The sequence below is a fragment of the Temnothorax longispinosus genome, chromosome 11 (assembly GCF_030848805.1).
Source record: "Temnothorax longispinosus isolate EJ_2023e chromosome 11, Tlon_JGU_v1, whole genome shotgun sequence".
Classification (NCBI taxonomy): Eukaryota; Metazoa; Arthropoda; class Insecta; order Hymenoptera; family Formicidae; genus Temnothorax; species Temnothorax longispinosus.
The window spans coordinates 19,830,752-19,845,169 of record NC_092368.1 but is presented as its reverse complement, the minus strand read 5'-3'; the positions used below and the strand labels follow the sequence as shown (position 1 = coordinate 19,845,169).

At 34.3% G+C, this 14,418-nt stretch overlaps 1 protein-coding gene and 1 long non-coding RNA gene across 3 annotated transcripts; one reads left to right on the top strand and one right to left on the bottom strand.

Moving 5' to 3' along the window:
• The first annotated feature begins 56 nt into the window (after nucleotides 1-56).
• Nucleotides 57-4,348, top strand: LOC139822360 (DNA endonuclease RBBP8-like). 2 transcript variants are annotated; one of them, XM_071794006.1, is made up of 6 exons: nucleotides 57-437; nucleotides 656-872; nucleotides 1,634-1,809; nucleotides 1,961-2,060; nucleotides 2,126-2,197; nucleotides 3,237-4,348. In XM_071794006.1, exons 1-5 carry the CDS (start codon nucleotides 384-386, stop codon nucleotides 2,167-2,169), a joined length of 591 nt encoding a protein of 196 aa, XP_071650107.1. In that variant the 5' UTR covers nucleotides 57-383; the 3' UTR covers nucleotides 2,170-2,197; nucleotides 3,237-4,348. The 2 variants fall into 2 exon arrangements, with proteins under 2 accessions (XP_071650107.1, XP_071650106.1); XM_071794005.1 differs by lacking the exon at nucleotides 3,237-4,348 and having other exon boundaries at nucleotides 2,126-3,169.
• Nucleotides 4,349-7,600: 3,252 nt separating this feature from the next.
• LOC139822056 (uncharacterized) lies at nucleotides 7,601-7,854 on the bottom strand. Its single transcript, XR_011734434.1, has 2 exons — nucleotides 7,793-7,854; nucleotides 7,601-7,722 (listed from the first exon to the last, which is right to left on the bottom strand). It is a non-coding gene; the product is annotated as an uncharacterized lncRNA (long non-coding RNA).
• Nucleotides 7,855-14,418: the final 6,564 nt, after the last annotated feature.

The following is a 14,418-nucleotide window of genomic DNA, read 5'->3' as shown; positions in this document are numbered from 1 at the left end:
GCAGCTTTTACGAAAAAGCGGCAATTTCATTGACTATACGCTATACGTTTCTCGGACCGAGATCTCGGACCGAGTTCTGGCATCATGGACACAAGGGTTAAGCGCGCTCCTAGTGCGTCCACTAGTATAAGCGCGTTAATGTTTAAACGGAAGATTCATATTACAATTAGAGTCAAACTAAATGGATACAAGTTAAGTTACCTTAAAACTAGATCTTACGAGCTAGATACCTTACATTACAAAGTGGATACCTTACAATAGACATACATTATACGTTTATTTATATAAATTATTTATAAATACCATTTGCCAAAATCTATGTTTTTAATATTTTTATAGGATTCTACAGAATTTCTTTGTGACTAGCTAAAAACTGTATAAAGATGTCTGATAACGTGAATGAAGATCCAGTAGAATCCTTCAATGCAAGTTTTGAAGTAAGTTTTATTCTCTCCGAGAAAAAATGGGTGTAATATGGATCAGATGTAAATAGATATAAAAAAATTTGATAAAATATTTAATTTTATATGATTACATATAATAATATCCGATATTTGGCGCGATATGATTTTATCTTTAATTTATTATACTTGAGCAGATCTGTTTCCATATATAAGATCTAGCCGAATATAATTATAATTATAATATATTTCAGGAAGACATTGATTTACTGAGTATAGGAGATACAACAGCTAGTTTTCGGAATTTGTTTGAGGAAACTGGCGATTTTGAGAGCAGTAGAAGCATAGGCAGTGTGACTGACAGCTTTCGTGTATCATCTAATGATCAAAATCTTACTCGTAATGCAGAAAATAGCATACTGATTGATATGACTAATAGTTTTCAAAATGTCGAGCCTTCAAATTTATCAGGTAAAACAGTAATGTAATCAGTATACAGGGTAGGCAATTTTAATTTATCCACTGAAGTAACTCTAGAAAAACATTTTATAGAAAAAATGTTTTAGACAAAAATTGCATGGTTTTAAGGGGGACATAAGGTAGTGAGATAAGGATAGTCATTTGAAGGTCACGTAAAGGTCACCTTCAACTTCTTAAATGGAACCTCATGTTTTTTATTGCATATTCTTGTAGCTTATCTCGAGAGGTTTCCACAACACTATAATTGAGTATATTTTTGTTAACTTTTACATTTCAAGATATTTCAAATTTTGTCCTGATATTTTTTAATATAAAATATGAAATATCTCATATTCACTTTTCAATGACTTTACCTTAATACTTTCAGATGTAGAATAATAAAAGAAATCGATTAATAGAATTAATTTTTAAATATAGAGTTTTGCAAAAACCACTAATGCAATTAAAAAATCCAATAAAAATTTTAAATCTAATTCTTCGTTTTTTTAATTAATCAATTCCTTTTAGTATTAAACGCCTAAAAATGTTAAGATAAAGTCATCAAAAAGTGAATATGAGATATTTTATATTTTATATTAAAAAGTATCAGGACGAAATTTAAAATATCTCGAAAAGTACTTATACTTCTACGCAAATGGAAAGTAATAAATTCTTGATTAATACTGCAGTTAATACATTGAAAGGTAAAAGTAACATAAGTTGTAATATAAATGATTTTGCCTACAAACACGAAACTTTTTATCTGCCTGCAGAGCAAGTTACAAATTTAAATGATATGGATGACACAGAAAACAAGCTACCTGAAAAGAAGACGTTATTGAATAAGTTTAAAAGATCAAAAAGAAAGGTCATTACAAAACATCTTAACATACGATGTAAAGCTGACAGAGCAAAGCTGAAGGGCTCGGATTGCTGCGAATGCAGAGAGGTAATACAATATTAAAAGTATAGTTATATAACATATAAATAAATAAAGAAATATAAATAAATAAATATAAATAAAAAAATTATAAATATAAATAAAAATAAATATTTTTCTCATAAAAAAGTAATTTGTGATATTCGATTTTTACTTTTAGTATTATAACAAATTGGGATTGCCGGAAGAACAATTGCAAAAACGAAAAAATCAAATCTCGCGACATCGACACAAATATAAGCGACCAAATACACCACCAGGTATAATATTTTATTTTATTATTATTTTTTATATATTATATATAATAAATATAATCTTTTTAAAGGTTTTTGGGATCCCGAGTTTCCCGAGACATCAGACACTGATTGACAGCGAATAAAAGCTGAAATATTTAAAGGTTCGACTTTTTACTTTATAATTAATATATCGAATATATCATATCGCTCAACCTTTACGTGATCTTCAAACGATCAAACCAATGACACTACCTTATGTCCCCCTTAAAATCATGTAACTTTTGTCTGAATCATTTTTCTGTAAAATGTTTTTCTAAAAAGTTACTTTAGTGGGTAAATTAAAATAGCCTACCCTGTATATTTCTAAACCTTTTAATCTTGCAAAATAGTAGAAATTTATTAGTCTATAACATTAGTACAGTTTTAAAATTGCTGTTTCTAATATTTTTATAGGAATGTTTGCATATATATATATAAAGAATATTGTTGTAGAAACATAATACCATTCAAGTGTTACGTAAACATATTTTGGAGATTGTTTGAATCTTTCTTCATCCATGCAGCCTAAACATTTAGTAAGGAGGCATTTCAAAAAATATACAGTGCTTATATGATTCGTGAATACTACTTAGAATTTCTTACAATTCTTTACAGGAGGGTAGAGGCAGGATACAAAATATCTTACGTTATATTGTATTTTGTAATATTTTCACTGTAAGTAAAATACTCTCCTCATACGAACTTTTTTATTTAAATTAACAATTTATTTTTGTAATGAATAATCCATAAAAGTTGTGTGTTTTTCATTTTTGTGATTTCTCAAAATAATACATCCTTTTTCATGTATAAAACAATAATTTATTATTAATTAACAAGGCAAGAAGTCCAGTAGTCATAAAATCTTGGAAAGTTTGGAAAAGCCATGGAATATTCTTAATCATGTAGAAATTCGGGAAGTCATGGAATTTGTGTGACTTAGCATTACCAAAAAAACGACCTCATAGAATCATGTTTATTTTTATATTCAAAAAAACTTTAAAGTAATATTTTGTAAATTTTTTAAAAAATATAAACACCTGAATTAACTTCGCTGTATGCAAACTAACATTTCCGTCAATCTCCTGTCTGTACATATTTACGTAATGCTTGAATAGTCCCTTTACATATGTTTATAAAATTTGAAAATAATTTGTATTGCAGACTCTACAAATAATTCAAATCTATATGAATTAAATTATGAAGAAAGGATTGAAGCACGTAACTTCACGTAACTTCATAATAATCAGAGTTACTCTCTATGATGCTTTGGATTTCATCTGTTATATCTAATGTGATAAAGAAATCACGGTAACATGGGTCTTTTACATTAATTTCTTCTTCGCAAACCTGACAAAAAATTATATGATTGTTCTTACAAAATTCACCTATATGTGTTTTGCATGTTGGGCAAATTGCATGGTATTTTATTCCTTCTCCTGGATAAAATAATTTATCTATCATATACCGTGTATCTGGAATAAAAGGTGTAGCGACAAAAGTATTTAACATTTTACAAAGATCTGCTGTAGCCGAACTTGATAAACCGTACTTTGATGAAAATTTTAAAATCGCCAACAATATTTCGGCTTTATTTACAACAAAATTTGTATTGATAGTTTCATTTGTATCATCTTTCTGCAACATTTGTATTAATCTTGTAAACCGTTGCGGAATGTTATGACTATCATCTAAAACTTCATTGTAACTTTCATCCTCTTCACTGCTGTTAAAAATTTCATCATCAATTTCAATATTATTCGAAAACAATGAGTCCTACAAAACCATATATTATCTTCAATTACAAGTAATTTTGATTAAACTAAAAAAATAAGTTCTATACAGGGTGTCCGATAATTATTGACATAACACTCGTGTGCAGATAGAGCGTACTAGGGCATACGGAAGAATGGTAAAAAATAAGTGTTTATTCAAGTCTGCAAATAATGTTTGTTATCGATCCGATAATTCATTTGCCCAAACGGTGAACGGTCATTTTATCCACATACAATAATTTATCGTTGATGACGCTAACAATAATGAATACACTGTATATAAAAAGATAAACGTAGAAAACTGTTTCTCTGAAGAATTTACAAGCATAAAAAAAATTATGAATATTAACCCCATTGTTGAATTTTTAGAAACAAGAAATGTTGAAAAATTGTGTGTTATCATGACTGTTCACCGACAGCAGTATATATCAGGTATACCCAATATGCATTGGTACAGATAAATGTAAAAATCGGTAAAAAATTTTACAGAATAAAAATAAATAATTGGATGAAAAATTGTTTTTAGAAAATGTATTCATAAACTACAAGTGAAAAAATTATGTGTAAAGATGTTAATAATGTTAATGTTAAAAAAGTTTTTATTGTTTAATAACGTTTTCTTAGTACTTTCTCGTTGAAAAAAAAAATTGTAATGCTGTCAAAAAGTCAATGCTGTATTTGTAGGACTATGTATACTTTAGATCTAATAAACTGCATATTTTATATTATATTAATTATGTATTACATAATATCATGTATTACATAATAACATTTACGTATTTTAATAATTTTATATTTATTATTTTATATTTGTATTTTACACATTTAATAATTATGTATAACTTATGTATATTATGTAAAGTTTAAGTTAAGTCATTAAATACTTATATGAAAAAATAAACTTTCAATATTAGATTTTTTAAATATCATGTTACGATAAAGAGTAGAATTTTTACAAATAAAATATCATTGAATATCTAATGTATTATACATTTTACAAGATCCACGTAGATTTTTGTACCAGAATATCGACAAAATTTTTATAAAATCCATCATAGCTAAGAGAATTTTATCAAAATCTACATGGAAATCTATCTGTATTTTGTAAAAAAACTTGTGGATAATCATTTACTTTTTGTAACAGTCCATTTGGATATCCATGTTGATTTTGACAATATTTATCTAATAACCTGGATTTTATTTAAAAAAAAACGTTGATAATAGTGAATTGTTTTGTCAAAAAACGATATATAGAAAACCATGTGGAAAATTATATGAGAAATTATATGGAAACCATGTGAAAACCCATATGAAAAACCATACGAAGTGCCATCCAAAAAATGCAGCTGGTTATACATGTAGATAACCATGTGGAAAACCATACAAATCCGATCTGGGATACAGGTGGAAATCTATATGGTTAGCCATATATATAACCATATGAATCTCATATGTACCTTTTCAGTACGGTTTTCCATCTGGATAACCATAGGAAATCCATACAAAACCATCCGAAATCCATAGGAATCCACATATATATTTATCTAGTTATCCATGTAGATTACCATCTGGATTTCCATCTGGATCTTTTCAACGGGGCATTCACTTGATTCGCGTAAGTGTCGCGCCAGGTTACCGACGTCTTCGAACATTTCATCGTCGTTAACGTGGTGATGAACGCGGAACGAATCGGGGCAATCGGCGTCGCGATTCTTTCAAATTTTCACGGAACTGCACTTCCTTCCCGCGGGTACGACCTTGGCGAGGTGGGAAGGCCCAGTACCCAGTACGAGGATTTTACCCAAGCAAAACTGCTCGTTCTGCTTGGATAAAAATCTAAAGACGGGAAAGCTAACGTACCCTTCGTCCGCCGATTTAATTGAACAAACGAACCGCAGCCGGTTCGTCGCGTTTGCTTCGGGAGTGTCGTATAAGTATTCGGACTAAAGGACTTTTCTAAACGGGAGTGCCGTACAGTATCGCGCGAGAAAGACTTTTATTGATAATTAGTCCGCGCGCGATTGTAGTTTATTATCCGCGAGTGTTTCTCGCGAGTGTCCTGTGCGGTGAGAGGATCCTCATGCACTAAAAAGTAATAGTGCGTACGAGGAAGAAAAGAAGGAGGAAACCTGATGTCCTGAGAGGAGGAGGAGGCCTGAGAGAGGCATCGGGCACCGGCGGAGCAACCTTGGGGTAAGTATCATCTCTTAGCTACATAAAATTAATAATTTGTTTCCATGTTATTCGAATTGTTTAATTTAAAGTTAAAACTATTTAAGTTAAAAGTAATTAAAAAAAGAGAATTTGTTATCTAAAATTTTATTCCCGTAAAGATCTGTTTCGATAAACAGATAATTGTATTGCTAAATATATTTTATTAAAAGACGAATTAGAGACGCGTAAGAATTAACTTTTTAAATGTTAATAATTTTGAGCGATATTTTAATTTAAATCTTATGTTTGTGTGTTACAGTATCACCGTAGCTACGTGGCTGCATAACTCCGCCCGTTGCGCATCGAATCGGTGAGTCATTATATATATAATATTCTCTCTTTGTAATTGGCGCAGTATTAAAAAATTTCACATATTTTTTTTTTTTTAAATAAATACCACTTGTTATTTAGTTTTTTTCGAGGTAGATATCACTTGGATTGAATAAAGTAACAATTTTGTAATTTAATAATTTTGTTAAGAAAAATTAAAGCTACTATCACCTAGGTTAGAATAGATTTTATTTATTTTTGAATTTAAAATTAATGATACTACCACTTGGTTTTTTTTTCGAGGTAACAACCACGCGTGTACTTGGCGCCTTTTTTTACCTTTTTTGAAAAAGGTAATTTTGTACTAATATCATGCATTTTGTAGTGATAAGCAAGTATCGGCAAAAAATTTCCATTTTTCATTTTTTAAGGTATTTCTTTCATGACACCAAAGTCTTAAGAATTAACTGATTTTTTGGTACGAGAGTCAAAATGCATATCTTTACGCCAGCAAAATTAAACCACATTACCGAACATATAAAGAAGAATTATGACTTTGAAAATTCGATATTTTATATGTGACGTTATCGAAAAAGTCTATTTTCTACATTTTAATGTAATAATTTGTTTATCAAATATTTTACGATATTAAATATTAACTGCGCTACATATTCGCTAAACTCTATACTTTCGATAGTGCCGATAAAAATACAAAGTCACCGAATATTTAAACAAAATATTTATGTTAAAAGTTGACTTGAAATGTGGCTTATAGATGAATATTTTTAATGGCGACTTTCAAGGAATTATTTGGCAACGCTGCAAGCTGTGCGCTCATGTCACTTCAGTTCTCTCTAAAAGAGAATCAGTGTATTTTTACTGAGAAACAGTAAATAGTCACTGATTGAAGCAGTTATAAGTATACCACTAAGAATCAGTGACATTTCACTGAAAGAATTAGTTAATATTGACTGTTTCAATCAGTAATATTGGACTACTAGAAACAGTGACTTAAAACAGCAAAATCAGTAATGTGAGCTGATTAAATCAGTAATATTGACTATTTCAATCAGTAATATTATACTACTAAAACAGTGACTTTGAGCAGCAAAATCAGTAATGTGAACTGATTAAATCAGTAATATTGACTGTTTTACTCAGTAATATTGGACTACTGGAAACAGTGACTTTGAACAGCAAAATCAGTAATGCAAGCTGATTAAATCAGTAAATGTCCCAGCAAACAGCAACAAAAAGTAATAACCTTAATACATGTTATAATTTTTTATTCAACAATGTAATTGTTACGTGCAAAATGTTTACAGAATGAAGTCAATTAAAAATTAAACATTCCTCAGCTTACGAGCTTGTGCCTCTATGTTTGTTCCTTCCTAAAAAAAGATTTTTCTGTGTGTTAGCAAGTATTAATATATAACTTTTAAATGCACTAACCAAACTTACAGGCCATATCTGTATTAACGAAGAATTTGGAAAAATAGGAGGATCATCATGTTGTCCCTTATGGGTTATATTTCGGAGGAGACATTAAATTTGAAATTAGTCGTCAAGCTTGGGGAGTTTGGGAGTTTTGGGTCAATAATACTGCTATCACTAGCTGCAATATTAGTACAAGCACACATCCAGGAGCAAATTAAAGATGGGATAGGATCTTAGTTTTTACGTTTGCCCATCGTATCCGCGTTTGTTTACGAGTGTTGCTCGTAAATCGTTGACGGTTATTTTTTATATTTTTCAAGTGATATCCGTGTGACTTCTTCCGGTCTCCCGTACCCGCGCCCGAACTAATTGCTGGCAGTTTTACTCTTGAAGAGTTGATAACGAGTAACAAACAGCTACAGTTCCATGGCTTTTTATAAGAGCGCGAATCCTGTAAAAAGGCCTGATTGCATCACGAATTTGCAGTGTGGTCTTGTGGCAAAGCGCCAGACTCGTAGCTCCAAGGAACCGGGTTCGAGTCCACCTGATCACAGGAATTCTTATATTCCAAACTGCACGCCCCCGCACGAGTGGGGCTCGTGCGGAGAAACTGGGCTATATGTCGGAGGAGACATTAAATTTGAAATTGGTCGTCAAGCTTGGGGAGCTTGGGAGTTTTGGGTCAATAATACTGCTATCACTAGCTGCAATATTAGTACAAGCACACATCCAGGAGCAAATTAAGGATGCATGGGATAGGATCTTAGTTTTTACGTTTGCCCAACGTATCCGCGTTTGTTTACGAGTGTTGCTCGTAAATCGTTGACGGTTTTTGCTTCCTCATAGAGGAAGTTTTGTGATGGTGAAATTGCTTAAAATTTAATTTTTAAATACAGAAATTGGAAAAAGACAAAAAATATTTTACAACCAGAACACATGTTAAAATATAAGTGATAACAAAACGATAGTTATTTTTGAAAAAGAAAAATTGTTTCAAACTTAATAAAGATATTTTTTACATTTCTTGTCATGCTTTGTATGCACAGATAGGTTTACAAGATTTTTAGCAAATATAAGATTATTTAATTTCAAGATTAAAATAGGATATAATTGAATGCACTTACCAATGCGATGCGCAGTAATAGGATTGTATTCGTATGCAACACTGATCTGTAAAATATCCGGCGGGGCATGCTAGTTTTTTATATTTTTCAAGTGATATCCGTGTGACTTCTTCCGGTCTCCCGTACCCGCGCCCGAACTAATTGCTGGCAGTTTCACTCTTGAAAAGTTGATGACGAGTAACAAACAGCTACAGTTCCATGGCTTTTTATAAAAGCGCGAATCCTGTAAAAAGGCCTGATTGCATCACGAATTTGCAGTGTGGTCTTGTGGTAAAGCGCCAGACTCGTAGCTCCAAGGAACCGGGTTCGAGTCCACCTGATCACAGAAATTTTTATATTCCAAACTGCACCACCCCCCCCACCCCCGCACGAGTGGAGCTCGTGCGGAGAAACTGGGCTATATGTCGGAGGAGACATTAAATTTAAAATTGATCTACGTAAGAAAATTTCAAAAATTTAATTTTTTATGTACTTACAAATTTTATTCAATAGTTATTTATAAAAAAACGCGGCAGTTCGTCAACGTATAACTCGACGAACGATGATGAACTCTTTGCGAGCTTTGTGCATGCGAAGTGTGCGAGTATTTCCTCAAGCACAATCGCATAATATATTGATAAATAAGTGATACCAAGATTAAATATATGCCATAATTAATTTTAACCCATCCATTTTAAGGCAACGGATCTACGAGATGTAATAATATTTTCATACTATAAATTATTGTAATTCGACATGTACCGGAGATATATTTTTGCCCTATATCTAATTATTCGTAGATTCGTTACCTCAATAAAAAAATTTCTCATTGACTCACCGATTCGATGCGCAACGATCGCCACCAATTAGAAGAGGAATTTTATCGTGGCGTAGTAGCGAATCAGACGATAGCAACGATGATACTCGAAGAGCTGACGGTTATCAGCACGCGCGAGCTCGAAGGAATACCTTGCATTTGTATCGTTGAAATTCTATTTGCATTTGTACCCTCGATTGAGGTACTAAAAAATTAAATTAAATTAAATTAAATTAAATTAAATTAAATTAAATTAAATTAAAAAATTAAATTATTACAAAAATGCATTTATTAATGCACAAATTATTGCACAGCACAAAATACTTACACCGTCGCACGGATAAGTAATTTTGAATTGCATCTTGCCCACTGACTTATTAATGAGTCAATTAAATGAATGTTTTTTTAAATTACAGCTTGTATGAAAGCATCGATAATCGACAAAGGACTCCACAGACACTGAAGTGATCTCAGATTGAACGCGACTCTCTCGCAAGAACAGAGCATAAATAAAACCGCCGCACGCGTTAAACAACTTACTTCGCGGATCCAGAGAACCGGTTATGTAATTAATCTCGTATCCGGAAGTCGGTATGGAACAACGAGACCAGTTCCCGGTGCGAATCGAGTATCGTGTGTCATCCGGTTGAGAGAACTTTAGTATCTGTCCGAAAAAAAGGGAAGAAAACGCGTTCCCAACAGAACACTCCGATCAAAGAAACTTTCGATCGCATTTAGAATCAACCATCGTCAATCGTCAAACAGAAGATTGCCGTTGAAATGAAAATGCTATTTCAGGTCATTGATAATCGATTTCGACTGCTTGGCTGACTCGCTGATCTGTCTTGTCTATATATAGATTGTTGGTGTATATACAAAGAAAACAATGAATTTATTTATGCTTGCGACGTAATCGATAAGTAAGCGATTATTTTTAACTGGAAACCTTTTTCAGTGTTGATATTGTAGTTCATTAAAGATTTTAAAGACCGAAAAATGCAAAAATTCATCAAAATATTATAATTATTTTGATCTTGCAACAAAATTATTTTCTGTATCTAGCTTAATTTTTATAGATACTTCAACAAAACCGTTCTTTCCGGGAGTAACTCGTTACCGTTGCTCGTTATTCATTGAAAAAAGTAACTCATCGTTACCGTATACAACTCGTTATTCTTAAAAGAAGTAACTCGTTACCGTTACTCGTTACTCATTGAAAGAAGTAACTCATCGTTACAGTAACTCGTTACCGTTATATGTTACTCATTGAAAAAGTAACTTATCGTTACCGTATATAACTCGTTATTCTTAAAAGAAGTAACTCGTTACCGTTACTCGTTACTCATTGAAAGAAGTAACTCATCGTTACAGTAACTCGTTACCGTTATTCGTTACTCATTGAAAAAGTAACTTATCGTTACCGTATATAACTCGTTATTCTTAAAAGAAGTAACTCGTTACCGTTACTCGTTTACTCATTGAAAGAAGTTTGCATCACGAATTTGCAGTGTGGTCTTGTGGTAAAGCGCCAGACTCGTAGCTCCAAGGAACCGGGTTCGAGTCCACCTGATCACAGGAATTTTTATATTCCAAACTGCACCCCCCGCACGAGTGGGGCTCGTGCGGAGAAACTGGGCTATATGTCGGAGGAGACATTAAATTTGAAATTGGTCGTCAAGCTTGGGGAGCTTGGGAGTTTTGGGTGGCACAACATTAGTGGCAAGCTATTAAATTGCTGCAATTAAGATAATATTAAATTTGTCGTAATGATTGTTATAATAAAGACCTGCTGAGTCCTGAGCTATTTGGGTCAATAATACTGCTATCACTAGCTGCAATATTAGTACAAGCACACATCCAGGAGCAAATTAAGGATGCATCTTAGGGATAGGATCTTAGTTTTTACGTTTGCCCAACGTATCCGCGTTTGTTTACGAATGTTGCTCGTAAATCGTTGACGGTTTTTGCTTCCTCATAGAGGAAGCTTTGTGATGGTAAAAAAAATTTTTTTCTAGATTTTGATGGAAATAGGTTTAAATTTGCACAATTTTTTTTTTAAATATTTATTAATTGTGGGCTGCTATGCCACTTACGCTGGGGCGTCGCGTGCCCTTCGCAGAGGATATGCCGTAGCGTGAGAGGTATCGTCGAGTGAGCGGAGAGACAGATGTATGTAATAAATAGGTCGTTTATTCTATTATCCTATAATACAGATGTAGGTGTGTCAGTGTGCTGAAGAAGGCCCTGAGAAGGGCCGTTTGGGTTCTTCTTGTGTGGTGGCCCTGAGAAGGGCCGATTGGTTTCTTCTCCTCCTAGTCGGGGAGTCGCTCACGCCAGATGATGCTCGGCTGCGTCTTCGTTCTCCGAAAGGAGCTGAACTTTTGCCAAGCCGGCGGTGTCCCTGGTGGAGTGAGGGACTGCTCCGGTTCCTCAGTCTGTGTAGACTCCGATGATAGTGCCGGCGGCTCCTCGGTCTGCGTTCCTTGTGAGAAGGTGATCTCCCACTCCGGGTCGGTTTGTACCTCCTGAGTGTCGCGTGGAGGCTGGTGTTGCAAGGCTGGTGTCGGTGAACACGCGCAGGAGGGATGGTCTGCGTCTCCTGGTGTACTCGCTCAGAAGGTGACGGTGGCAGAGGTGACAGGAGTGGAGGCACCGTCCACGATAGTCGAGGAGACGTGTAGCGCCGGACCCTTATGTCCCACGTTGAGATGAGCGCACGTCGAGGACGAGTCAGCCGCACCGGCGAGAGCTGGAGCTGGACGAGCTTCCACGGTTGGCCTGGACGGCAGTCCAGGGGCCGCTGAGGTTGTCTCGGTAGCGGCAGGCGAAGTGGCGCAGCTCGTCTCGGTGGTGGCCGTAGCTTTGGCGGCGGCAAGGTGACGGCGAGATCGTTATCAAAAATACTTCTCCTGATCTTGGCTGTGAGCCTGAGAGCAGTCGAAAGCTGCCTAGGCCGTCGCCGTGTGACCTTTTATTCTTCCCTGACGGGAAATGAAACGCGAGAAAGTCTGCCACCTATCGGCGGCACTCTCGTATAGCTTCGCGGGCCGTAGTCTGGCCCACGCGCTCGGCGCGTGATCGGTTGGCGCGCGCGGAATTCTACTATTAAAAAATTAAAAAATAATAAAAAATATTTAAAACTAACCACAATTTCCGTAGGAAAAAGTTCTATGATTTGTTGACTAAGTCGCTTAAAATAATCCGAAGTAATTCTGTAAGAAATATATATCATTAATTTTGTTTATATTCATAGTAATTAGTAATTACTAATTACAGTAACTGTGAAATAATTCGAACAGCAGTTTATTGCACCACACTCACCGTTTGTTTGGATCACTATAGCTAACTTTGCTGTTACTATGTATTTTGCTAAATCTGATCTCAGAGCGTTGTCGAAGCCTTGGTTTTTATACAGACCAAAATAGCTCTTGCCATCACTTGTTCGTTCAAGATAAAGCCTTACATCCTACAACAATATTTAACTTGTAATTTTTTATTACTTTAAATAATGACAATACTTAATAAGGACTTACATTTGAGACACAAGTAAGTTTTCGGTTTTCATTCAAAGAATTTTTCTTGCAACGTTTTACTTGCTGTGACTGTGTTTCTGTGTTTTACTTGCTGTGTCTCTGTTGACAGAGGATCAGTAAGGAATTCCTCATTAACTGGTAATTCCTCATCAACTTTTTGTTCTTCAGGTATATTTGCAACGATTAATTCTTCAAAAAGACTACCATCGGGAGCAACAATGGTATTTATTGTCTCAATAGCTCTATCTTCCAGAATTATTGCATTCTCAATCTGAAATAGAAAATAAAAGCGAAAAAGCGTGAAAGGTTAAATGAATAATTTAAAACTAACAGAGGACATATATTTTACCTTCATTGATGAAGACACTAAATTTGTCCATAAGTTTAAAAATTTAACTTGTGGGCCAAATAGAGGAATCAAAAGACGTATGTGCTCTTCCTTTAGTTTTAAAAAGCTATTCTTATCTATTTCATGTTCTAAGACGCTTGAATGAAAAAATATAGCTAGAACGGATGACCCGTTAAAAAGGTATCTCATTCTCGGAGGTATCTGCTCGTATGGAGTAAATTGAAATTCTATTTGCATTTGTACCCTCGATTGAGATACTAAAAAATTAAATTAAATTAAATTAAATTAAATTAAATTAAATTAAATTAAATTAAAAAATTAAATTATTACAAAAATGCATTTATTAATGCACAAATTATTGCACAGCACAAAATACTTACACCGTCGCACGGATACGTAATTTTGAATTGCATTTTGCCCACACCTGTAAAAAAATCTGCCTCTTTTTCTTTGGTGGACTCTGGGTCGGAGGTAAAACCTTCGTCTTGATGTCCAAACGGTTCAATGTCACCACGGGAACTAAACCGGACTTCGGTACGTTCTCGTGATTGCTTGTTTCCACGGGACGCGACCTGGTGGATGAGTCAGATTGTAGTTCATCCAATACAGGCTGCTCGCGCCTCGGACTTTTCTTTTTGTCCAATTCCATTGTTATTCCCACGAGTAAGGGAAATAACAGGTCCACCCGGGTAGAGCGCCGGTACACTGCATGAGGGGACTTACAATACACTTGGGGGTGGCTTCAGGTTCCCAGAGATTGGTCGCTTGCCGCCGGACTTACCCTCCGACCATGCATTCTAGGGGATGGCAGTGTGGTCTTGTGGTAAAGCGCCAGACTCGTAACCCCG